The 26,985-nt window shown below is 41.7% G+C and overlaps 1 protein-coding gene across 3 annotated transcripts in view; it reads right to left on the minus strand.

Annotated features, from left to right (window-relative positions):
• Positions 1 to 24,546, minus strand: part of LOC132821563 (guanylate cyclase soluble subunit beta-2-like) — a 67,828-nt gene extending 43,282 nt beyond the window's left edge. The window contains exons 1-5 of one of the 3 annotated variants that reach the window (XM_060834213.1): positions 24,427 to 24,546; positions 23,484 to 23,530; positions 22,556 to 22,650; positions 15,780 to 15,940; positions 8,559 to 8,658 (exon numbers count right to left, since the gene is read on the minus strand). In XM_060834213.1, coding sequence (XP_060690196.1) covers positions 8,559 to 8,658; positions 15,780 to 15,940; positions 22,556 to 22,650; positions 23,484 to 23,530; positions 24,427 to 24,495 — 472 coding nt within the window. In that variant the 5' untranslated portion in view covers positions 24,496 to 24,546. Of the gene's footprint in view, positions 1 to 8,558; positions 8,659 to 15,779; positions 15,941 to 22,555; positions 22,651 to 23,483; positions 23,558 to 23,786; positions 23,878 to 24,426 lie in introns of those variants that run through there. The other 2 variants (XM_060834212.1, XM_060834214.1) reach the window with 2 other exon arrangements.
• Positions 24,547 to 26,985: the final 2,439 nt, after the last annotated feature.

The following is a 26,985-nucleotide window of genomic DNA, read 5'->3' on the forward strand; positions in this document are numbered from 1 at the left end:
CCTCATCAATTAATTGATTTCCTAGCTTTATCAGTACAAAAGGTAGTGCAGTGGAGTGGAGAGTTAAACCTAAAAAGCACCAATTTGTCTTGGAAAGTAAAACAAAACGAGTCAATGTAAAGAAAATTATGGGAAATGCAAACAGGTTGCCAATCCACACTTGACTGTTTTCCTCTACATCCCAAGATGACTATTCCCCAAATGTTTCTGGGATGCATTCAATCAAACAGGAATTTCTAGCAAAAAAAAGAGACCTGCAGTGGTAGCATCCTATTTTTTAAAAAGCACCTCATTTGATTCTTTTTTTCTTGCCCATAATCAGAAGGGAAGTCTGCCTGCAACCCGGAGAATTAATTAAACTAATGTTATGGTCATCACTGAGACAGAAATCTTCCCTTCATAATTAGATAAAAGTGTTTAAAATGATGAACAAATGTCACACTCTTAGATATTGAATGGCCCAAAATGTAGGGCGTAAATACATTATTGAATAGAAGAGTTTTGTGGGGGTGGAGTTTCCCATCTTGCCACTGGGGTTGGAGATATCCCTCTCCCATTAAATGCTCCATGGAGTGTTAATTGGCTGAAGACAGGAATTCCATCCTTTAGTCAGGTAGAAGTCCCACGTCAGAGAGGTGCCAGGGATGTTGGGAGAGGGGGAGGCACAGTGTCTTGACTGAAATGCCTGAGTGGGGTTCCAAGCACCCATTGTGCCAAACTTCGGGGAGGAGTCCAATTTGGAAAGGCCTTTGCAGGAGACAACTCCTCTTCACCTAAGCACTATATGCCCAGGCAGGACAACTAACTGGACTTCAGATTCATCCATGCCCCTAAACTCCTCATGCCAGATTCAAAATTCAGTCTGGATGGAAAACTGACCTTGAGGCCAATTGACTACTCAATGCCATCCTATGGATTGAGGGTGATGAGGGTATACGGGATTCACCTTATGTTTCATCTACATTACATATATGACAGGCAGAAGGAGGATGGGAAGGCCACCCGAAGAGCTTACAGATCCTCCATGTGCAAATCGTTGGATGGGGAAACCACTAAAATTCTTCTCCTTGACAACAACACATTTGTGGGGTGATAGAATTTGCAACAAGAATTCATGTTGGCTGTATGTACCTCTGCTGGAAATTGGGGTTGCTTTAAAGCCAAATTTGTTTCATATTTCCTATATTGCATGAGGTATTATTTAATTGCTGTTACAATAGCAACTAGCCTCTTCCAAACTTAAACAAGTTTCTAGTATATAAGAACATAAAATACAGGAATGATCACAAGAATCACCCGGATTACCAAATTTGCAACATTCCATTGAAATTACATCAAAAATTTATTGGGCACCATATGTTCCTTAATATCAGTGCAATATTTGGGAAAACAAGACATTTTGATTGTAGAAAGAATGGCAACACAGGTGGCAAGGGGATAATGGTCATCCTGACATCATCAGTAGCTCTCCATGGCCTTTGCCCGAAATAATTCAGACAAATGTTTGACATAAAATAGATTGACAACCCCCACAAAAGGCATATGAAATGGGGGAAGGGGGAAGTGAAGAAGAGAAGAGCCAGGGTCATGAGACATCATCTTCTTGGGAGAAGACCATGAGTTTCCCTACATTTGATGAAGGGAAGAATAAAGAGTATTATCATCAAAGACATGATGAAAGAAGCAAAGCCATAGGGACGAATACCCCACTACTCCAAACTATAGGTGTCCGTCACTTCTGCCTCACAATTCTAAAGAACAACTTTGGGCTTGTAAAGTATTTGCATGTCACAGGTCATATATTTCCTTCCTTTGTCTAAATAATCAACTGTATGTATAATTGCTGCTTCTTAATACTTGTTAAACTATCTGAAAATTCCTTGCAAATGGCTACTCAATGCCATCCTATGGATTGAGGGTGATGAGGGTATACGGGATTCACCTTATGTTTCATCTACATCACATATATGACAGGCAGAAGGAGGATGGGAAGGCCACCCGAAGAGCTTACAGATCCTCCATGTGCAAATCGTTTATTTACGTATTTATGTGGTCATAAACCCCCGAAGTCTAACAACTCAGCAGGTCTGCAGGGAGATCGAGTGAATGCTCAAGTCTTCTTCACATCAGGTTGGATGCTAAAATTTAAAGATTTCAAACTCCAAAATTTTACACTCAACCACAAACTGCCTTTAACAGAGGTATGATCAGGCATTGGCAATCAACATGCTCACAGAAAGCAGGTTGTCCAATTAGGCCTTCCCACCACAACATTTTCCAACCACAATACACCCTCCCTCCCTACCTAATCTCTCAGAGCCAGTCCACCATTGAAAAACTCATCCTGATATCAAGGTTTCAATCACACCGATCCCCTATCATCCATCCGAGATTTAGGAATCCATATCCACCTCTGCAAATCCAAACCCCATGTACCCCTTCACTTATGCAGCTGCAGACCACCCACTGTCACAATGATAGTCTTTCATCATTTAAACTCAGATGTTAGACACAATATGATATTCCGATTAGGGACTATAAGGGATACCATGTGCTACATACTGACTATGTGTTGAAGGTCAGATAGCACAATTTCGAAGGCTGCATCTGACAAGGCAATGTGACTGTTAACACCCAGTTAACCAAGATAAACCTCAGTCTCATTGAGTGTCTTTATTTTAAAAACTGACAATATTGAATTAGGATGCTGAACCTTTGAAGTATTGATGGATTAGCATTTTCTAGTTTTAGGGGTGTAAATCTAGTTGCTACAAAGCGAGCCAAGTGAGCATGCAATGGGTTGTGTGATTGGAGGAATTCAATGCCTATGTAGATGGCAAATGCCTGTGACCTGATGGGGCAGCAGAAGTGCAGCAAGCACATCAGGGGATATTGATACTCTGTGATACTGTGGCGTTGATGAGAGACATTCACAACAATTGACAGAGCAGTAGAATGGGATGGTTATGACAAAGCTGTGGTTGGATAAAGTAATCTTCGTGTAGTGGATTAAAATGAAACACTCCAGCAAAATGTCTTTCCAGCAGATGAATCAGACAGAAACTGTTCTGTAATTTGTCACTAAATTGCATCAAACCTCAACTTAGCCTAGTTATAGAGATGATTGTATTATTAACTTGTACAAAGTTGACAGTCAAAAAGATGTATTAATCTTGGTGAAAAGCTTGAGAGTCGTGACTTAGATTGAATCTGAGGAGGGTTTTTTAAATTCATTTACTGGATGGGAGCATCACTGGTTGGGCCATCCCTAATCACCTAGACAGCAGTTAAGAGGCAACCACATTGCTGTGGGTCTGGAGTCACCTGTGGGCCAGAGTAGGTAAGGATGGCAGTTTCCTTCCCTCAAGGGCACCAGATAGGGTTTTCCTAACAATCGAAAAATATTCCACAATCATCATCAGAATCTTAATTCCAGGTTTTTATTGAATTCAAATTCTATAATTTACCATGTTGGGATTTGAACCTAGGTCTCCAAAATGCTGCCTGGGTCAATAGTCTAATGATATTATCACTCAGCCATAGCCTCTTCTGAGGTCAATTGCAATTGTAGTCACTACAGTCCCAGAGATCATGGGTCCACTTCTCATTAGAGAGATGGGTTGTAGTGAATTTGACCTGAGGGTCATCGTGTCTCAGGCAAGGGGCAAGGTTGAGGAGGCAGGACCTTTGTGGTGACCTCAGACAGTGTTAGAATTGATTCTATGCTGTTAGCATCCTCCAGCACCACAAACCAGCCATGCAGCCAACTGAGCTAACTAGCCCTTCCCAAATTCCAATCAATGAACTTGTATGCAGACAATTCAGTTTCAGAGAATGCTGGACGAAACTGAAACCAAGTGAACAAGCTTAGATCCTCCAGAGGGCAAGGTGGCAGTAATCCTTGAAACATTGAGAAAGAATAGAAAGTTCAGTATATCAGGTGGTAATAAATTGGAAATCATCGCACTCAAGCCAAATGGATACATAAGACAATGTATCAACATGAGACCAGTGAACAAGTCAGTGTTTAGAGAATGCCGCTCCAACATTGACCGTAGATGAGGTACTCTAAAAGCTGTCAACAAATAAGGTGTTTTCCTAGTTGGACCCTAACAGAGGTACTCAGACTTCAAAAAATTTTGTCAATGTGACCAATGTGATAAGTCAATATTCTCATACGAAGAAGGAGTCCTCTGGTTGGGCTGGGGCATGTGAAAGATTTCATGAATTCCCATTTGAGCTGCTCACAGGTATAATGATATTTCTATGTTGGGAGTGCAGATAGTTATTATAATTAATCAGAAGCCTCCAAAGAGGTTCCTCTTGCTGTGTCCATTTACACATAGAGTTGCCAGTGACTCCATAACTTTCATTAAAGACCTTCTGACCCTAAATTGTGACTTGATGGAATGGAATGGAATGGAATCATGAGCTTTGTCCAAAGCACGTTGCTCTTGACACTGGGCAACCATCTGGATTGCATCTTGGAGGAACAAAAATGGTTGGTAAATGGATTATTGTAGGATAAAGCCACATACTGCTGGCAGAGTATTGGGGATTTACTTGGTTTTGGTGTGGTTGGACACTATATGCACTTTGGAGGGGGTGTTCCTCTAGATCTGAAGTTCTCCCCATTGATAGTCTACTCCTGTAAACTGAAAATAAAGTACCTTTTACTTTTTTAAAAACTGTTAGTCATGCCCCCTTGATTCTGTGTCCAATAAGCACTTCCAGGACAGGACAGCGCAGGGTTATATACAAAGTAAGCCTTTCTCCACACTGTACCCATTAAACACTCCCAGAACAGGCATTGGGTTAGATACAGAGAAAAGGTCCCTCTACATTTTTTTAACTTGAAAGTAAAACAGCCTTTCTTTTGAGTAGAGCTCCCTCAACACTGTCCACATTAAACACTCATAGGATAGGGACAGCACAGGATGAGGTACAGAGCAAAGTTCTCTCTACTTTTAAACTATAAGTAACTGGAAAGCAAAGCTCCCATGAATCTTTTAAACTGAAAGAAAATTTCCGTAACACCATCCCCATCAAACACTCCCGGGACAGGGGCAGCACAGACTAAAGCCTCCTTAACTTTTTTATTAAAACAGAAAGTTGAAAAAATAATGAGTCACAGCTGGAGCACTGTATTGAAATAAAACACAAATTAACAGTCAAACAGAAACTTATAGAATGAAGCATAAACTTACTAAAGTAAAATAACATTGTTGAAGCAAAATGGATAAAGCAACCCAGTTCCTGTGGTGCCCATCGGACTCTAAAGGCTGCTATGTGCCAGTGAGAACTGCATGCTCCCTCTCCAGGGACATCGAGCATGGATGTAACTGCGAAAGAGGGGCAGACAGTCAGGGACAATGAGCCCCTCCTTGGCCTGCTACCTGGACCTGGTGATTGCCACCTTGACCAGGCCGAGGAGCAACCCACAAGAAGGTTCCCCCCCCACCCCCCCCACCCCCTACCCCCCACCCCCCGACTTGTCCACCTTGCCCTGCACTGGGTGCTTGTAGATCAAGAGAGTGGGACTGAAGCGCAATCAAAATTTAAGGAGCAGGTCCTTCAAAAAAAAACAAGAGGCTGCAAACAGAAACAGTCTATGTATATATGAAAAACCATTTCCTCCAGGTCACAAAAATGACACGTGGCCTGGCGCCCAGTGAACTTACGCAATCTATGATTGCCAGGAACTGCAGTCATAGATGCAGCACTCTCCACCCCAGATCCTCAAATGGAGAAGGGGAGAGACGTTCTATGCTGTAGAGCCACATGCATGCAATCAACAGAGACCTTGCATTATCAGGAAGATGGCTATCCTGGCAAAGCCATATGTCTTTTCATCCTGGTCCTCTCACCTCAGGAACAGGATAATACTCTTTCTTATCTTTTGAGTTCGTTTGTGATATTTAAGACTCTGCCTTAATCCTGTGAGTATGTAAGATCGCCTCCATTTTACTTTTTGTAAAATGTATTTAAAAGTAAAAACTAATCATGACATTCCACTTCCTGATTTGCTGTTTGTGACAACAATAAGATTGGGTGCTTACTCTGTTTAGTCTCCAGCTAGAGCCCCCTCCACCACCCACCCCGCTCTGATTTGCAGCCAGATTCAAACAAATATTACAGAAGGAGCAATTCATGCCACATAGAGTATTAAATCCTTCTGGACAGCTTTCTTCAAGGTCAGCGATGACCATGAAAAACAGGCACATATTTACAAATGTGAATAATCATGACTGATAAAATTAAGTGCAAATCTTGGCATTGGGAAAAAAATAAACGGGGCAAATATTTGTTTAGTTAGTTTGATACTACTCATGAAGGAAAAGCAGATAGGGATCTAGAAATGCAGAAACTCGATGATGACCTTGCCCCCAATTCATTGCTTCATGAAAATCAAGAACACTACAAAGACAAACTGAATGTCCAGCTACACTGCCAGCATGATCCAGCACATTCTTAAAGTTAAAAGGTGTAGTGCTGGGAAAAACACAGCTTGTCAGGCAGCATCCGAGGATCAGGAGGGCGGACGTTTCGATGAAGACCTTTGCTCGAAACATCAACTTTCCAGCACCACACCTTTTGCCTCTTCTCCAGCATTTGCAGTCCTCACTTTCTCCACATTTTCAAAGTTACCATACTAAAGCTGCATAGTGCTTTGATCAGAGTGCACCATTCAAAGCTTCATTCAATTCGAATTACCAATCATATTGACACTGAATGTGGCTTAGAGTATTGAATAGGCTGTTCGTACCTGCAAAGTGTTGGCTGATATCTTGAGGTATGCTCTATCCAACAAAGTACAAAGAACTTCTCCAGGTAGAAGCTAACCAGCTCTCAGTACCAGTTGTTCTAAGTTGAAAGACCAATCTAACCGTTTGGTTCTATGTTGTTTATTGTAATGTTTATTTATCCTTAAGTCTAGCCTGAACTCTCACAAGAGATTACTATGTAACTCAGATGTAATGCAATGAGTTATCAACTACAATATAATGAACTTAAACAATTTATAAAGATTCAGCAATAGACTTCTTATTGATATACTTCACCATGTGATATCAGCAACTTAGACAAATACCATTAAGAATTGGTAGCAGTGAATCTACCCAAAGCATCTCAGATAGTATCAGTGGACACAAACACAACACATATGATAGAGAAAATCTATTGGTGTCATCCTTAATGAGATGGGATTGCTTTAAGAGCAAAGGTGAGAAAAACCTGAGCCTTGAAAGGAGGTCACAACTTTGAGCTTTGCTTCAAATTAATTAATGATTATTAATCACGAATATATTAAGGAAACATTTCACAGAGAAGCAACTAATACAATGCCCTGAAGAATCTTCTTGCATTATATACAGTATTACAGTTGTAAATGAAAGGATGAAATACACGGAACAAATAGTTTCCATTAATTGTACTGAGATTTTGCGTGAGTATAAATCAAAAGCATTTCATATCAACAATAAGGTGACTTAACAGCATAACCACAGCATACTGATATACTATTGAATTAACAATGTTATATGAATGTGAATATCATACCAAGACAAGGGAATTTATAATAAACAGTAATATACTGAGAAGTACAGGAACAGAGGGGACCTGGAAGGTATGGCCACACATCCCTTCAGGTAGTAGGTCAGGTAAATAAATGGTTTAAAAAGCATAAGGTATACTTTGTTTATTAGTTGAAACATAGATCCTTTATTCTATGTTGAAACTGTATAAAATACTTGTTAGGTCACAAATAGAGTACTAGGTACAATTCCGGTCACCAAATTTGTCCATATTAATATAAGTATAAATTGTTTGCCCTCCAAAAATGACACACCCAAGATTTTATCAGATTGAATTCCATTTGCCAGTTTACTGCCCACCTGACTAATCAATTGATATTTTCCTTGCAGTGTTCAGAATTCTTTTATGTTATCAACATGCAAGCAACATTTTCATCATCTGCAAAATACTTAATAAATCCCCTTATATTTATATCTAAATCTTTTGTCATACAACATGAACAAGATCTCCAAATGAGTTCAGCATAACTACTTGGGAAACAGTCTTCCAGGCACAAAAACATCTGACTACTAACAGCCTTTGCTTCCATCCTCTGAGCCAATTTTGGATCTAACATGCCACTTGTCCTTGAATCCCATAGACACTTATGTTTCTAGCTAGTCTATAATGGAGGGCCTTTGTTAAAAGCGATATGAAGCATACTATCCTCATTGACACTTCTATTTACTATCCCAAAACTTTCAATCATGTTTCATCATAATCCATGCTCACTGCCTTCAGCTAAACCATGTTCTTATTTAATGGCAATTTATATAATCACTCAGAATTTCTTCTGATCATCTGTCTACTAGCAATGTTAAGTTGGCAGACCTGTAATTTCCTGATTTGCCCCTAACTCCCATTGGCAACAATGGCACAATGCTTACTGTTTTCTGTCCTCTGCCAATACCTCTCACTGTGCTTAGGGATTACAAATATCTAAAAGTACAAAAGTTATAAAATGAATCTTATCTGAGCATTCTTACCAGGGACAATGTGACACAGTCCTCTCCTGTCAGAATAATAGTGCAGTAGCATAGAATTGTCTTCGTTTTTTTCCACCCTGAAAGATGGTGCATTCATCTCCTGCATAATGTGAATAAAATACTAAAATTGAACCTTTGGTTGGATTGCATTGGTTAATATAATACTATAATCAGTCCATCCATCTTACTAAAGGTAATAACAATTTGGCTTTTAAGATAGCTTTTGTTTAGTTAACCAATTAAGACCTTTTTGTAAAAATGCTTTGTTTTACTTACATTTTGGGACAAAGTTTTAACACACTGCTTCTTGTTACCATATGATGGGAAATTGTGTATGGGGGTGTCATATGGACTTGCAGTACATAGAGTGGAGGGCTGCATCAAATATTTTCCCCTTAAACTCAGTAAATGACAAGAAATATCGTGTTTATCCAGTTGGATATAAAACACTCAGGTGTTTTTTGATCAGTCAGCTATGGCATGTGTAAAATTTTATTGCCATGTCTAGGATGATCCAAGCCAAGCTACTGAGCAAACACCCACATAACATTTCTTTACCCAATACGTAAATTTTTAACAGAGCCACATCTTACCTACCTAATTTGGGCGGCACGGTGGCACAGTGGTTAGCACTGCTGCCTCACAGTGCCTGAGACCTGGGTTCAAATCCCGACTCAGGCGACTGACTGTGTGGAGTTTGCACGTTCTCCCCGTGTCTGCGTGGGTTTCCTCCGGGTGCTCCGGTTTCCTCCCACAGTCCAAAAGATGTGCGGGTCAGGTGAATTGGCCATGCTAAATTGCCCGTAGTGTTAGGTAAGGGGTAAATGTAGGGGTACGGGTGGGTTGCGCTTCAGCGGGTCGGTGTGGACTTGTTGGGCCGAAGGGCCTGTTTCCACACTGTAAGTCTAATCTAATCTAATCTAATTCTGCAGAACTTCAATATTGGTTAGAAAGACCTGAGGTTTAGTATTCTCAAATATGCACAGATAGACTGCTACAGTTTTACCAATGAAACCATGTCATTGACCAGTAAAGAGCACTGGTTAGTTTCAGTAACAAGGAATCTGAATATGCTGAAAGTCTGAAATAAAAACTGAAAAAACTAGAAGTATTCAGCAAACTCAGCAACATCTGCGGAAAGACAAAGTTAATGGTTCAGGTTGATAATCTTTCATCAGAATTGGGAAGAGATAGAATTGGAATCGGTTTTGAGGAAGGGGTGTTGGGGAAAAGAGACAAAAGGAATGTCTGTGATAGGTTGGAAAGCAAGAGAAATTGATGGCAGAAGAGTTTCTCTTAAAGAGAGTCCAATTAAAAAAAAACATAAATGGTTGTGTTGCAATATTCTGATTTATAATTGTAATATGTAATATTGAATGAAGGCTGTAAAGTTCCCAAGCGTAAAATGATATGCTGTTTGCTAAGCTTGGCTAAACCATTTGAGGAGCATAAATCATCACTGGATTCAGGGAGTCCTTCTAGAGCAGATAGACTTGGGGAAGAGAAAGAACTCAATCCTTTTTTAGGCATCAGCTGTTGTATGGCGCATTAAAATGTGTTGTGTGACTGATAGTGCATGAGTGAGTGGATGAATGAGTGAATAGGCAGGGTGATAAAATGGATAAGTGAGTGAGTTAATTGGATGTGTGAAGCGTGGATGAGGTAAAAGGTGAGTGTGATTGAGGTGTTAGATGGGGAGGCTGTTGGTAGGCGAGGTAACCAGTGTATACGGTGTTAGGTAGGTGAGATGGTAGGTTGGTAAGGTGGTAGGTGGGTAAGGTGGCAGGTGGTGAGGTGGCAGGTTGATGGAGAAACAGGTGGATGATGCAGAAAGTGAGACAGTTGGTAATTTGATGAGGTGACAAATCGGTGAGCTGGTAAATGTTGAGGTGGAAGATTGGTGAGGGAGCAGGTGGGTGAGGGAGCAGGTGGATGATGTGACGGTGGGTGATGTGGCAGATGGGTGATGTAATAGGTGGGTGATGGGGCATGTGGGTGAAGAGGCAGGTGGGTGATGTGGCAGGTGGGTGATGTGATGGGTGGGTGATGTGGCAGGTGGGTGATGTGGCACATGGGTGATGTGACAGGTGGCTGATGTGGCACGTGGGTGATGTAGAAGGTGGGTAATGTAGCAGGTGGGTAATGTGGCAGGTGGGTGATGTGGTTGGTGGGTGATGTGGCACGTGGGTGATGTAGAAGGTGGGTGATATAGCAGGTGGGTAATGTGATGGGTGGGTGATGAAGCAGGTGGGTGATGTAGCAGGTGGGTGATGTGGTGAGTGGGTGATGTAGCAGGTGAGTGATGTGGTGGGTGATTGAAGTGGCAGGTGGGTGAAGTGGCAGGTAGGTGATGTGGCAGGTGGGTGATGTAGCAGGTGGCTGATGTGGCAGGTAGGTGATCTGGTGGGTGGGTGATGTGGCAGGTGGGTGATGTGGTGGGTGTGTGAAGTGGCAGGTAGGTGCTGTGGCAGGTGGGTGATGTGGTGGGTGTGTGAAGTGGCAGGTAGGTGCTGTGGCAGGTGGGTGATGTAGCAGGTGGGTAATGTGGCAGGTGGGTGACGTGACAGGGGGTGATGCGGCAGGTGAGTGATGTGGTGGGTGGGTGACGTGTCAGGGGGTGATGTGGCAGGTGGGTGATCTGGTGGGTGGATGAAGTGGCAGGTGGGTGAAGTGGCAGGTGGGTGAAGTGGCAGGTGGGTGATGTGGCAGGTGGGTGATATGATGGGTGGGTGATGTGGTGGGAGGGTGATGTGGCAGGGGTGAAGTGGCAGGTGGGTGAAGTGGCAGGTGGGTGATGTGGTGGGTGAGTGAAGTGGCAGGTGGGTGATGTGACAGGTGGGTGCCGAGACAGGTGGGTCATGTGGTGGATGGGTGAACTGGCAGGTGGGTGATGTGGTGGGTGCGTGAAGTGGCAGATGGGTGACGTGACAGGTGGGTGATGTGGCAGGTGGGTGAAGTGGCAGGTGGATGACGTGACAGGTGGGTGATTGGGCAGGTGGGTGATGAGACAGGTGGGTGATGTGGCAGGGGGTGAAGTGGCACTGGGGTGATGTGGCAGGTGGGTGATGTGGCAACTGGGTGATTTGGCAGGTGGGTGATGAGACAGATGGGTGATGTGGCGGGTGGGTGAAGTGGCAGGTGGGTGATGAGACAGGTGGGTGAAGTGGCAGGTGAGTGATGTGACAGGTGGGTGATGTAGCAGGTGGGTGTTGTGATACGTGGGTGATGTGGTGGGTGGGTGATGTGACAGGTGTGTGATATAGCAGGTGGGTGATGTAGCAGGTGGGTGATGTGGCAGGTGGGTGATGTGGCAAGTGGGTGATATGGCAAGTGGGTGATGTAGCAGGTGGGTGATATGGCAGGGGTGATGTGGCAGGTGGATGATGTGACAGGTGGGTGGCATGACTGGTGGGTGATGTGACAGGTGGGTGATGTGACAGGTGGGTGGTGTAGCAGGTGGGTGACGTGACAGGTGGGTGATGTGACAGGTGGGTGATGTAGCAGGTGGGTGATGTGGCAGGTGGGTGATGTGGCAGGTGGGTGAAGTGGCAGGTGGGTGTAGTGGCAGGTGGGTGAAGTGGCAGGTGGGTGATGTGGCAGGGGGTGATGTGACAGGTGAGTGATGTGGTGGGTGGGTGACATGACGGGGGGTGATGTGGCAGGTTTGTGATGTGGTGGGTGGATGACGTGTCAGGAGGGTGATGTGGTAGGTGGGTGATGCGGCAGGTGGGTGATGCGGCAGGTGGGTGAAGTGGCAGGTGGGTGAAGTGGCAGGGGGTGAAGGGGCAGGTGGGTGTAATGGCAGGTGGGTGATGTGACAAGTAGGTGATGTGGCAGGTGGGTGATGAGTCAGGTGGGTGATGTGGTGGGGGGGGTGAAGTGATAGACAGGTAGGTGGATGTGTTGGTAGGTAGGTATAGTGGTCGGTAGGTTGAGTAGGTATCAATTCTTTCAATGTAGTATATCCTATCCACTGTTCAAAATGTTGTCTCCTCTAAATGTGGAAGACAAGACACGGATTGGTTGACTGCATTCCAGAACAGGTTCGCATAGTCTGCGTGCTTGACTCTGGGATGCCATTTTAATTCTCTAACTTGTTCTCATGCTGACATGTCCATTCTTAGCTCACTGCACTGTTCCAGTGATACTCAACGTAACTTCAAATAAAACACCTTATCATTCAAGTACACAGTTTATGGTCTTCCACAGATAATACTGAGTTCAAAAATTTTGGATCATAACCTTTGCTCCAACCCTGTCCCTCCTATTATTTTCTTTTTTTAGTGGCTATTCCAGTTTTTTTCTTGTTCCCACTGTCTGAGACCAGTGAATCACCTCGATTGAATTGAGTTGAATTGAATTGAATTTATTGTCACATATACTGAGGCACAGTGAAAAGCTTTGTCTTGCGAGCAATACAGGCAGATCACAGAGTTAAATAGCATAGATAATAAATAATAGGTAAACGGCGGCAAAAACAAAAACACAGGTGCAGGCGAATGTTAAGAGTTTGTGAGTCCATTCAGTATTCTACCAACAGTGGGGTAGAAACCGTTCCGAAACTGGCTGGTGCATATGTTCAGGCTTCTGTACCTTCTCCCCGATGGTAGAGGTTATAGAAAAACATTGCCAGGGTGGGATGGATCTTTGAGAATGCTGGCAACCTTTCCTTGACAGCGGGCCTGGTAGGTGGATTCTATAGATGGGAGGTTGGCCTTTGTGATTGTCCGGGCTGAGTTCACCACTCTCTGTAACCATCTCCGATCTTGAATGGTGCAGTTGCCATACCAGGTAGTCATACAACCAATCAGAATGCTCTCCATGGAGCACCTATAAAAGTTGGCAAGGGTATTCACTATCATGCCAAATTTCCTCAGCTACCTGAGGAAGAAGAGACATTGTTGGGCCTTTGCAACCAGTATGTCTACATGAAGAGTCCAAGAAAGCTTGTTGTGGATGACCATTCCCAGGAGCTTGACACTCTCCACTCGTTCCACCTCTGTGCTGTTAATGTGTAGAGGGCCATGAATAACATCCCACCGAAAGTCACTAATAAGTTCCCTGGTTTTGCCGGTTGTTCTCAGTGCATCATTTTTCCAGGTCTTCCACCTCCCGTCTGTAGTCTGTTTCATTGCCATCTGAGATTTGACCGACTATGGTGGTGTCATCAGCAAATTTGTAGGTGGCATTAGTCTGCACTCATGGGTATACAGTGAGCACAGTAGGGGGCTGAGTACACATCCCTGGGGGCTCCAGTGTTGAATGTTAGTGAGGATGAAATATTGTCCCTAATCTTCACCGATTGTGGCCTGTGGGTCAGGAAACTGAGGATCCAGTTGAAAAGAGTGGGCCTTCATCCGAGATCACTAAGTTTAGTAATCACTCTCAGGTGGATAATAGTGTTGAAGGCTGAACTGTAGTCAATGAGTAGGATTCTTACGTAGCTGTTCTTGATGTCAAGATATTCTAGGGAGGAGTGAAGGGCAAGTGATATGGCATCTGACATGAATTGATGGTCCAATAGGCAAATTGGAGTGGATCAAGAGTAGTGGGGAGGGTGGAGTTGATTAACGCCATGACCAGCCTTTCAAAGCATTTCATGACCACTGAAGTTCGGGCCACTGTGTGGTAGTCATTGAGACATGCTGCATGAGCCTTCTTAGGCACAGGGATGGTGTCGACCTTCTTGAACAGGCAGAGACAGTGGCCTGCTGCAGGGAAAGGTTGTAGATGTCGAAGAAGACCTCTGTCAGTTGATCTGTGTATGTTCTGAGTGCATGGCCTGGTACTCCATCTGGTCTAATTGCTTTCCATGGATTCACATGAAGGAAAACTGATCTGACCTCTGATGCAGTGATTGCTGGGATAGGTTTGTCAAGACTTGTCAGAATAGGTGTTACCTCACCGCTGAAATTCTGTTCAAAGCGAACGTAGAAAGTGTTGAGATGATATGGGAGGAAGGTGTCATCACCTATCATGCACTGTCTGTTTTTAGAGCTTGTGATGTCATTCAGTCATTGCCATAGTCACCGGGTGTCTGTCGGGGTCTCTAGTTTGGATCGGTATTGGTCCTTGGCTGTCTTAATGGCTCTGCAAAGATCATACTTGGATTCCTTATATTTGAGTGGGTCTCCTGATCACACCTGGTTTTTAGCAGGTTCTGTATGTCCTGATTCATCCAGGGTTTTCTGTTGGGGAACATTTGGATTGGGGAACACCCTGTTGGGGAACACTCGGACATACCTTTTGCCTATTTTGCTACTGCATCACAATTCCCTTGGCTCCTGTCAGGTCAACACTTTAGTCATCTACATCTCCTGTTATCTTCTCTGTCATGGATTTTCTTTATGTGCCTTTCCCCAATACCCCAGCCATTTCTAACTTCTCCCAGTTCTGATATAAGATTACCAACCTGAAATTTTAACTGTTTCTTATTGGATTAATGCTACCCATCAATGCTGAGCCTTCTCAAACTTTTCTGCTTTTTATTTTTGGTTCATGTTTTTTGTTTTGCAAGTATCATCCCAATTATTAAAATATTGCATTACAACATTATGTACAGCCAAGGGTGAAAAGTCACAGCTCTTCAATTAGTTTTTCCTTCCCCACCTCCTAATTCCAAACAGTAATCCACACTAGTTAAGCACTAATTAATAGTTCGCTAGGATATACAGAATCTGCCCACCTGAGTTATAAAATAGTTGAATCTGGAAAAGAATATTTATTTGGTTCCAGTCTTCTATTGGCCAGCATAAACTGATCTGCAGACAGCCAACATGGACTCAGTAGAGGTGCTGGTCTCTATAGGCACTGTAATCGATCCATGAATCCAGCATATCACCTTGGAACCCATTTATACAAAGATACACTAGCTTCCTCCCCATACTTTCAGAGCAATGAGAGAGTATATAGGCTGCATTGTGGTAATTATAAGCATAGTGGATATTCAAATCTAATGCCTTTAGGGGCATTCTAACATAAAAATTAATTGTACATAGGAATAGAAATTGCATTCACAATGTTACTGATATTTTAGTGCTTGTTTGCAAATGCATCTACTCATGCAGTGCCAATGTTTACTATTATTCTTAAATGCAAAGCTGAATCTACAGCTAAATATAGGTTGTTAAAATTCTGATAAAGTAACGACTTAAGATAATATAAAACATTTTAGATTATTCAACAGAACCCTTGACTCTCAGCAAACTAATTTGAACTTACCTTATAGGATAATGACAGGTAACTGTGTAATGCATCAAGGTTCTCAATGAACTCCATCAGGTTACCTCCCAGAGTACGAAGCATGTGATCATAACCAGATCTCTTGCAAAACTCAAAAAAATACTCTCCAAATTGTTGTAACACCATAGCTGGCTCCACATCTGGAGGTCACAAGAAAAACATATTACCTGGATTGAACAATTGCAGACTTCCAGCAACAACTTAGTTTTACATAGTAACTTTCATGCTGAAAATGTCTAAAGGCATTTACTCAATGTGTGAGGTGGGTGAATGAGCAAAATAAAGGAACTTTCTTTTTAAAGAACATGCTGGGAGAGTTTCAAAAGGCGAATAAAAGGTTAGTCAGAAGCATGACCTGTGAAAAGGTTTTGTAAACTGGAGAGGGGCAGCAAGAGTTAGTTGTTCAAAAAGGAAGCCTAATAGGGAAGGGGTAAGGTGGCTGAGGACAGTATCATCAATAGTTGTACAAAAAGAGATTGTCAAAGAGCAATTTATGAATGAAAAATGGATGTTTTAGGTTTGACAATAATTCAGTAATGTGAAACGTTTAGACAATGTCTTTGATTTTTAAACTACTGTTCACTGCAAGTTTCTTTATTAGCTTTCACTAATGTACTGAATTGATAAGGAGGATTTCATTGATAAAGTATCAGTGCTTAAAGTTGACAAAGCACCAGGATCAGTTGAGATGCATCTGAGAATATTGAAGGTAGAGAGAATGGAAATTGCATCATCTATAATCTTTCATTCTTCCTAAAACTCAGGGGAGGTGTGGAAGACTGGAGATTTGCAAACATTACAACTTCATTCAAGAACATTTGTAAGGTTAAGCTCAGCAATTACATTCAGTTTAACTTCACTGGTGGGAAACTTCCAGAAACAATAATAAGGATAGAATTAATAGTCATATGGAAAAATTTGGGTTGATTAGGAAGTGTCAGTAGGAATCCTTAAGGGAAAATTGTGTTTAATTGACTTGCTAGAGTTTTTTTAAGAGGCAACAAAGAGGTTTGATCAGAGTAATGCAGTCAATATGATGAATATGGATTTCCAAAGGCATTCAAGAGAGGGATGTATAAAGATCTGTGGGCAAAATTGTAGTTCATGGAATACAAGAGTTAGAAGCAATGTGGATACAAAATTAGCTGAGTAACAGGAAACAGGGTAAAGTTTAATTGATATTTTTCAGCCTGGAAGATAATTTGCAGTCGAATCCTCAGCCATTAATAATGGGACCCTTGCTTTTTCTGAATTACATTAATCATCTATGTCATAATGTGCAGGAGTCAATTTCCAAGTTGTGGATGATACAAAATTTGGAAGAATCGGGGGTAAACTATAACAAGAGATTTTAAGGACATAAATACATTTTTGAAGTGGGAAGATAAACATCAGGTGAAGTTCAATGCTGGAAGTGTATGGTGATGCAAAGAACACGGAGAGACAAGATAAAATAGAGAGTTCTGCTTTAAAGGGTGTGCAGAAGCAGAGAGTCCTGGGTGTTCATGCACATAATTCATTAAAGAGGTCAGGATAGATGAGAGACTAATCAATAAAGTATACAGTATATCATGTGCTTTAGTAATATGGATATGGAGCAAGAAAGCTATGCCAAAGCTGTATAATTTACTTGTTAGAAACAGCTGGAAAATTGTATACAGTTCTGGGCCACACATGAGGAAGGATGTGAATGCATAGGAAAGTGTACAGAAGATGTGCCCAAACTGGTTCCAGCCATCAGAAATTACAGTTATGAAGATAGTTTGGGGAAGTTGGAGAAGAGAAGGCTAAGCAAAGATTTGATCAAAGTTTTCAAAGCCATGCGGTGTCCAGATAGAGTTGATAGGAAGGAACTGCTCCCACTCATAAAAGGATCAGGAACAAGTGGACACTACTGAGAAATGAATTGGAAAGAAACAAATGCAATGTGCAAAAACTTTTCAAAACAGCAAGTTTGAGTCTGAAATCCATTTCCCAGAAATACAGAAGAGGCAACTTCAATTGAATCATTCAAGAGGGAATTACATGATTAGTTAAATAGAAACAACACGCAGTGATATGGAGGAAAGACAAGATAATGGTGCTAAGTCAGAATCATCATTCAGAGAGTCAGTGTAGACAGAATCAGCTAAATGGTCTCCTTCTGCTCCATAACAATACTGTGATTGTGTGAAATCACAAAATTCGAATGGCAGGAAGACTGGTAACAAATTCATGTCAAGCAAATTTGATTTTCCTACAAATGTGCTCTATGAATGGAAACAATCATAGTGAAGCAGTAAATACATGAAAGGGATCTTTATTTTTCAATTTGTTCACACCTTACAATGGCCTGATGTTGTACAGTAAAAGCCATTGATTAACATTGGTAATTATTGCTGGAAAAATGCATTAATCATTTTCTGCTTGGCATGTTGTCTTTGGTAGGGTATGATATTGTCCACTATGTTATCAATGCAGTCAATTATGGTTTCCTTGTCTGTGCTGCAGGGTGGGATTATAGAGCATCTTTTCAGTCTTTGTGGCTTCAGCTAGGAGAATACACAGGTAAGCGGGTGGTAATCATCAAAATTTTCAGAGTCAATAAGGTGAGAATCTCCCTTTACTTCCATTGATACAGTGGTCCACTTTCCTGAGTGATGTCTCAAAAATGCTGGAAGTCATCCATGTGGTTTTGTTAGCCTCATAATGCATTGATAGTGTGTTATCATTCACAAAGTAATATGTTTTCTTGAACTATCCTCTCACAAGAAACTGCAGCCATCTATGTCTGTACCACCCATATTGATGCAGCCCATGGCAATTAAATATTTTTTGCTTTGTTTTCCCCCATTACATGTTTCATCTTTAAAAATTAAAGAGCAGGTTGGTAAAAAAAATCAATATTATTCGGCTTCAACCTCATTCAAAATGTGTCTTGTCGCATACTCATTCAGGATGTGGTCAAGATCATCTTGCAGCCATGCTGCACTTGTCTGTCATTTCGCACTCTAGTGTAGATCAACTCCCTTCAATTGTTAGGCATGGTCACATGAATTTATGTACAAATTCAGCTAATCTGGAGTCACCAGTCCAGAATGTCAGTTAATAATGAACATCTTTCTGTTGGATTTCTTATTCTGCTTACAGGTATGATTGACAATTTTGTCACAAATGGACATTTGGGTTATCCGGACTTGACTCATCATGCTTTCACTGTTTAATTTCCTGTGGTTTATGTAAATGGCATTGTTCAATGTACCTGACCAGCACATTTAGGTTTTTACAACTTTTGCCTGGCACACTGTTGACAGTATAAGCTGACAACATTGCAAACTGGAAAACCAGGTATCTGTGTTGTGAGTGAATCAGGCACACAATTTAATTAAAAGTGAACAATTCTGCTTCCAATTTCCACCCTTCCCTGACCATCACCTGACCCTTCCCATCCTTTTCTCTCTGTTTCCATTTCTGGTTGACCACCAATATTCATGACAAACTCATTGACATTTTTTTGCTGGAGATTTGAAATAAAAAAGAGAAAGTGCTGGAGAAACTCAGCAGGTCTGGGAACATCTGTGGAGAGAGAGTTTTGAGTCCAATTTGACTCTTGTTCAGAACTGAATTAGGCTGGAAAATGGTGATTGACAAAGGGAGATCAGGGAACAGTGGATCAGATGGCGGGGATGCCCAGACCCATAACCAAAGAAAGCGCTATTGGGAGGACAGCAACAATACGAATGCAAAATAGGTATTAACAGTAGGTGTCATTAGTGGACAGTAAGTCGATTTTGCTGAGATCAAAGTGGTTGTGTGGCACTGTGGGGCTAAAGGGTACAATAAAAATAGATGATAGTCTTTATTCTGTGAAGTTGTTGAACCTCATGTTGAGTCCTGAAGGCTGTAAAATGTCTAAGGTGAAAACAAGTAAAGTACTCCGGCTTGCACAGGACTACACTGGAATGCTGCAGTGTCCAGAACTGAGATGGAAACATCCGCATGAAAGCAAGATAGTGCATTGAGATGGCAAGCAACTGGAAGATTGGGGTCACTATTAAGGACAGAGCGGAGGCATTCTACAAAGAAGTTACCCCGTCTGCATCTGGTTTCGCCAATGTAGTGGGGAACACATTGTGAGCAGTAAATATAGCAAACTAGATTGAACAAACTACGAGTAAACACTGATTCATCTGGAAGGTGTGTTTGAAATATTTGACAGTGAGGATAAAGCAAGTGAAAGGGCAACTGTTGCACCTTCTGAGGTTGCATGGGAAGGTGACAATGGCATAAAGGAGTGATGGACCAGGGTATCAAGAAGAGAACATTCTCTGCACAGTGCTGACAGTGGAGGGAAGAGGAAGATATGTTTAATGGTGACATCAGATGCTCCTTTAAATCTGCAGGCTGCTTGGGGGTAAAGTGACTACAAGGGGATAAAACCTATCACTAATCTGGGAGGAAGAGGAAGATGTGAGGGAACAAATGTGTGAGATAGTTGGACAAGAGATAGCCCTGTCTACCACAATGAGGCAGAATCCCAAACTGAGGAAAAAGGAAGACAAGTCAGGCACTCCTGTGGATGGACGTAGCACTGAAACAGATGTGATGGAGACAGAGAAACCAGGAGAATGGAATACAATCCCTACAAGAGCAAGGGTATGAGCAAGGGTAGTCACAATACTTGTAGATGTCAACTGTCTGAGCTGTGCCACTGGAGCCTATGTCGTATGAGCAAGGGGAGTCACAATACTTGAGATGTCAACTGTCTGAGCTGTGCCACTGGAGCCTATGTCCAACTTGGAAGAAGGGTTTTTCAAGATCATGACCAGGTCCAGTACAAATTTCTGGTCTACAAAGCCAGTTGTCCTTCCCACACTGCTGTATGGAGCTGAAAAGTGAACTACCTACAGTGGACACCTTAAAGCACTGAAACAACACCTCCACAGATCCCTATGAAAAATGCTGCAGGTCACCTGGGAAGGCATGAACACTAACACCAGTGTCTTGGAGGAGGCCAACATAGCCAGTACCAACACCACCATAATTCAAAAGCAACTCTTATGGACCACCCATGATATCCTGATGCCTAACTCATGCCTCCCAAAACAGATCATGTACTCCCAGCTAAAGGAAGGTCCTCATTCCCCCTGGTGGCCAAAAGAAATGCTTCAGAGATAACATCTGGTCCAACCTCAAGAAATTCCAGATCAACATCAACAGGTGGAAGGACATGGCTATAAACCGGAACCACTGGAGAAACATGATCCAGCAAGGAGCCATGCACCATAGAAAAGATTTTCATCTCACTGTGGGACAGAAGCAACTCTTACACAAGGAGAGACAGAAAATCAGGAAGGCCCAACCACCACCACCTCCAACCACATTACTGCCCACCATTGCCCACTCTGCAATAGAATCTGTGGATCCTGGATCAGCCTGTTCAGCCATCTGAAGACCCACAAATAGATGATCTTATGGAGGACAATTATACTTAACCTGAGTAATCACCGAATAAAAAAAATGTCAATGAGTTTGTCATGAATATTGGTGGTCAACCAGAAATGGAAACGGAGAGAAAAGGATGGGAAGGGTCAGGTGATGGTCAGGGAAGGGTGGAAATTGGAAGCAGAATTGTTTAACTTTTCCACTTCTGTACAAGAGAAGGAAGCACACCAATGTTGTCATCAACGTACTGTAGAGAAACATGTTGGAGGAGACCAAGTAGTTCTGAACCAAGGAATACACCCCACAAGGAAACAGGCATTACTGGGACTGTTGTGGGTAACTATGACCACAACTATGATGTGGAGAAAATTAGATGAGAGATTTTGTTCAAAGTGAGAGTGAGCTCAGGCAGCTGAAGGAGGGTAGGGGGATTGAAGACAGTTCAGAACTCCTTTAAAGGAAGAAGCGGGGATTGGATGTTTTGAAGAATTGCACATCCAAGGTGATGATGAAGCAGTCAAAGCTTGGAAGCTGGAAATTGTGGCAGTGGTATAAAGGCATTGGAAGAATCACAAATATAAATGTAAAGAGACTGAATGAGAGGAGATAAAATAAGAGTAAAGCTAAGAAGAAGTAAACTTATTAGAGTAAGAACGGACTGAAACAATGGGTCTTTCCTGTTTGTGGATTTTGGGAAGAAGGTAGAAGTGGGCTGTGCAGGGTTGGAGGCGAGAAGTTGTTGAAGAGAGATCTCCAGAACAGGTGAAAGCAACTTAATATCTGCTTCACCAATAAGGTCGAAATTTTGTGAAATTAGCATACAAGGCATGAGAAGGAAAATTAAATTAGAATGTGTGAATTTAATGTCAAGTCAGATACAGCAAGAAAAGTAGAATGAGGGAAAGGAGTATTGGACCAAGAGAGAAATTAAAGGAGACTAAGAAAAAAGCTAAACTAAACTAATTTTAACAATCTTGCATTTTTAGTGTGAATGAGAGACTTTATAGAATGAAAATAGATTGTGAGGATAAGAATGTTAATCAAAACACAGTCCAACCTCAGTGCTCTAGTGCAGTCTCAGTACTTCTGACTGCTTATAAATCCTTTGCAGTGCCAAATTACAGACCTTAAATGCTCCTGAGCTCAAGTGGAACTCTTGGGTACATTACAAACCTTGAATGAGACCAGAGGCTGTACTCTCAGCACTGAGATCTCTAGATTTTAGGAACAAGGTCTGCAAATGGTGGGTTACATACAGTAATAATTTGAATGCAACAACGAAATTAGAAATGCAATGTATTAGTACTGATAATAATAACATGAAAACCCACCTAACAACTTGCATGCTTCTTCCACCAGTCGCATTGTGTTATCATCCGCATATACCTTAAATGTCATAAAAGTGTCTGGGACTTCAGCAGCGATTCTGTTGAAATATTCATATTTGCTTTAAAACAAGAAATCGTATTAAATCGCTGTAAATGCTTATGAAGATAGATCAATCTCCCATATTTGTTATTGTATTTTAAATGTTGACACTAGGCACTTGGTTGTGCAGTTGCCAAGCCATTGAAGAGCGCCGCCAGCTGGTGCTTTAAATTGTAACCTTCCCAGCTGCTTTCTGCACAGTATGCAAACACCAGGCTGCGGCGAGAATCTCGCCCAAATATAGTAAATCACTGTTGCACATGCCTTTAAACAATAATCAATTAAACCAAAAACAGAATTACCTTAATTTATTAATCTCCTCCCATCAAACATTTATATCAATGTGAAAACCCAATGTACCAAATAGATTTATTTTGAAGTTTTGTTTTACAATGGGGAGCGGATGCTATGTCTTTAAAACAAGGTAAATCATCCATTGGATCTAATAAATGTAAGCACAACCTACAATTTAAACATGTCGACCATAAATAAGAGTCTAATCGATTTAAGCGATTACATGTACATGTAGAGCTGGTCCATTTAGAAATCGTAACTGTAAATTATAAGTACACGCTCATAAACCATAACCAGAAATCTGGTGAACATAGACTGTTTCATTGATTCTGTTGATGTGGACTGATATTTCATTTAAAAATGTTGTAGTGTAAAGATGTCTATAACGAGCCTTGATTCTGCATTGGGGTCTAATGCTGAGTCCATGTCTGAGCCCTAATACCTGCCGAGGGAACCTGAGTTTATTCCCGTTCCCATGTGCGCGGATATTCACTGCTCCAGTCACTCTTATGAATGAGGGAAAATGCTAGAAATTACCTCAGTTTCTCCCATGTTTCTTCTCCGAATTTTTCTATAATCAAAGACTTCAAACATGTGTTAATAAATCCATACTACGAAAAGAAATCAGAATCAGTGTTAACGTTCTGGTTACATTTTTTTCAAAGGACATTTCAGTTATATTTCCGACTTTCCTTTAAAACATTCTTATCAAACTCAGCATTTTTAACGCACAGGAAACCACACACCCGGAACCCCTATGTTTTTCAGCATCAACACTCCAACGTCCTCTTTTAAAAATACTGAAATTTTGAACCTAACTCACAGTGTACTCTGACTTACATCGTGGGAAAGACTTGAATGCTTTGGGACCACCAGGGTAACATTCAATTTTGCATGTACTACATCTTCCGGCTGCCTACTGTACGCGGCTTGTAATCACACTCAAACTGGCGTTTGCCCACTTTGATCTTGCAATATACCATCAAAAAGCTTATAGAAAGAAGAACATTAATGTTCTTTTTTTTTCCCCTTAAAGATGTTCGGCTCGCCATTTTAGTGCAGTTTTTTCCCCCCACCAACCTATTGTGTATTTGTTTCTGGAACTGTAAGATTGGAGTCAGTAATTTGCATTCATAGCGTCACGGGTGTCTGCGTGAGATATGTAAATCTTTCTCCCAAGTGCATCGTTGTGCTGTATAAGCCAAGCATGACACAAATGTAACACACTGCAGACAAACATACTGCGGTTTGACCTATATGCTTACAGGCGCTTTAATATACTTTGAATAACAGTCGCTTTCCCCAAATTGCCAATGTCACGGAAGTGAGTTGATGTCGGCAGCGCAGTTGGTCCAATTCGAATAAGTACAGGCACTCCATCACTGATCAATACTATAAATGCAAATGATTGGAACTGACCACTGCGGTCCTATGGCAATGACTGAGCTCTCAAATTTACCACTGACATATCATCACTTACCATCCTCAATGAAGGGTCTGAGACTCGAGTCCCGCCAGTTTGGTGAACTGTATTGACACGCTTCTTCATTTAAAAGTCACATCTCAATTGTGATACAATACACGACAGTTTCCAATAGCTGTTCATCGGAGACTACCAAGCCGAGCAACATTGACAGGCACGGTTGATGGGGGGGGGGAGGGGGGGGGGCGGATTTGGCAGTTCCCGCTCGTGACTGTTGTACTTCCACCTATACTTTGGATGGGCTTGTGCACTCGATCGTTCGTGGCGCCCTCTACAGCGTGAGCCGGGCTGCTGCGAACAGAGAAAATAACCATTTACTGCTTTAATGACCGGGACTCTTGAGAATTGTTTAAGAGCAACTCAGTGAAACGGAATATACAATATTGCATCGCAACCCCTCCCCCTCCCCAAACGGGGAGAGTTTGAGTGAAACAAAAAAAAGAGGGAAGTTAAGATGGGATTATGAAAAACAAAAGCGAAAAAAAGTTTTTAAATTTCCAAATCCGAACGGGTAAGATTCTACATTTGTGAAACATCACAATGTTTAGCAGCAGTTAAAGCTTAAAACATGCTTTAAGAATATTTAATTAGAATTGAGAGAATCTCATTTTTCCCCTGACCAGTTTAATAAAGATCTACTGAATATGTGCAGCGACTTTCTGTGTTCCATGTCCTTCAATTGTCATTCTTCTGGTGAGGTTCCATACAGCGCACGTTGTGGAGGAGCCGAGGAATTGGGACAGCAACTTCCCAATTTGGCACATCTGTAGGTATTTCAACAAAACCTGCCGCAGCATGCTCCTTTCACATTTACTGCTAACATTTATTTGGGGTGGGGGTAGGGTGAAGGAGATCTTTTCGCGTCGAAATAACACGCGAGCTAGTTTTATTCACCATAGTGATTGGCCCACGACTTTCACAATCACACATGTCCAGTTGGATGCAGAAAACAAGCAGCTGTCTGAGATGCCCTGCTCCTGAAATTGAAAATGAAATTTTTGTCCTTACTTTGTGGACAGACTAAATGCAACAGAAGAGGTTGTGGTTTCCGCACACTATTATGTAAATACCCATTTAGTGACGTTTAAAATCTTAATTATTGCCAAACAACTTCTATGGCATGGGGAGTCTCATTTCTCTAAACTTTCAGCATTATTGAAAATTTTAGATTAAATTTACATGTTTAACAGCCTTCTTTTCTGTTCTCTTCTGTACAACTCTCAATTCTGTCTTTCCAACTCTATCTAATTTAGTCCTAAATTCCATTTGCAGTACACTAGGAAACTAGTGAGAGAGGGTCATGTCGTTTTGTGGCTAGTTGATGTTTATGTATCCTGGTAGCTAGTTTTCTGCCTGCTTGTCCAATTTACAAAATATCGTGCAAGAATTGTAACAGACACTACATCACTAGTATCCTTACATGCAGATAAGGAAGGACACCACTTCGACTGGGACATCACATCCATCCTAGGACAAGCCAAACAGAGACACGCATGAACATTCCTAGAAGTATGGCATTCCAACTGGAACTCTATCAATAAACACATTGACTTGGACCTGAGTTGCCACCCCCTGAGAAAAAGAACAGGAAATTGCATCACCACAGGAAATGACATCACCAACCCAAAGAAACCCAAACATATAAATAGAAAGCAGGAATCATGGACAATGCTTCGTCCGGAGGTCACTGAAGATGTTACCCAATATGGTGATGAAACATCTGAAAATGAACTTTCCAGCTCAGCGAGCAAACCTACATCCAGGACTTCAACCTGAGCTACAAATCTTCTCAAAACTTGATAAAGCCTATGAGCGCAATATGCTAAAACTGGCCCGAAAATGGGAAATGAATGCCATCCTATAGAGTGCCACCTGTGAACGGTTGTACTTTCTGCATGAATGCCTAAGAAAACTGGTACTACCTAAATGCCTTAAATACAAACCTCCCCTTAACATCCCACTAGCTAAAAGAATAGCAGAGCAAAATGGCCGCAGAATGCTTAGAGAAATTATTAATGATGCCCACAACAGACTCCATAAATACAGCCAGGAAATTTTGCACCAAAAATCTTTACTCACTCATGCAACAGACCATGAATGGACTGACACAGTACAACAAGCCATAGATATTAGACAGCAACAAATACAGAAAATGAAAAACTAGACCTGCAGAAAAAAAACTCGATAAACTTCCACAAAATAACAACACTGACAACACAGAAGCATGGATAAAAACTTATCTGACCGACCCTTAACAGACACTGAAAAAGCTGTCTTAGTCAGAGGATTAAATTACAACGTCCAGGATGTGGACAAGAAAGATTTCTTAGCAGCATTAGAAACAACACTGAAAGACAACCAACTCACCGAAGAAACCCAGCAAACTATCAGACAGGTAGTTGCACCAACATTAAGTAGGGAAAAGGAAGGAAAAACACTCAATACACAAGAAAAGAAAGCACTAGAAAGACTAAAGAACATTTGTTATCCTACCTACAGACAAAGGATGTTTGACAGTCATTTTAAATTAAAGAGACTACATTGAAAAAGTGAATG

Source organism: Hemiscyllium ocellatum, chromosome 13 (assembly GCF_020745735.1).
Source record: "Hemiscyllium ocellatum isolate sHemOce1 chromosome 13, sHemOce1.pat.X.cur, whole genome shotgun sequence".
Classification (NCBI taxonomy): Eukaryota; Metazoa; Chordata; class Chondrichthyes; order Orectolobiformes; family Hemiscylliidae; genus Hemiscyllium; species Hemiscyllium ocellatum.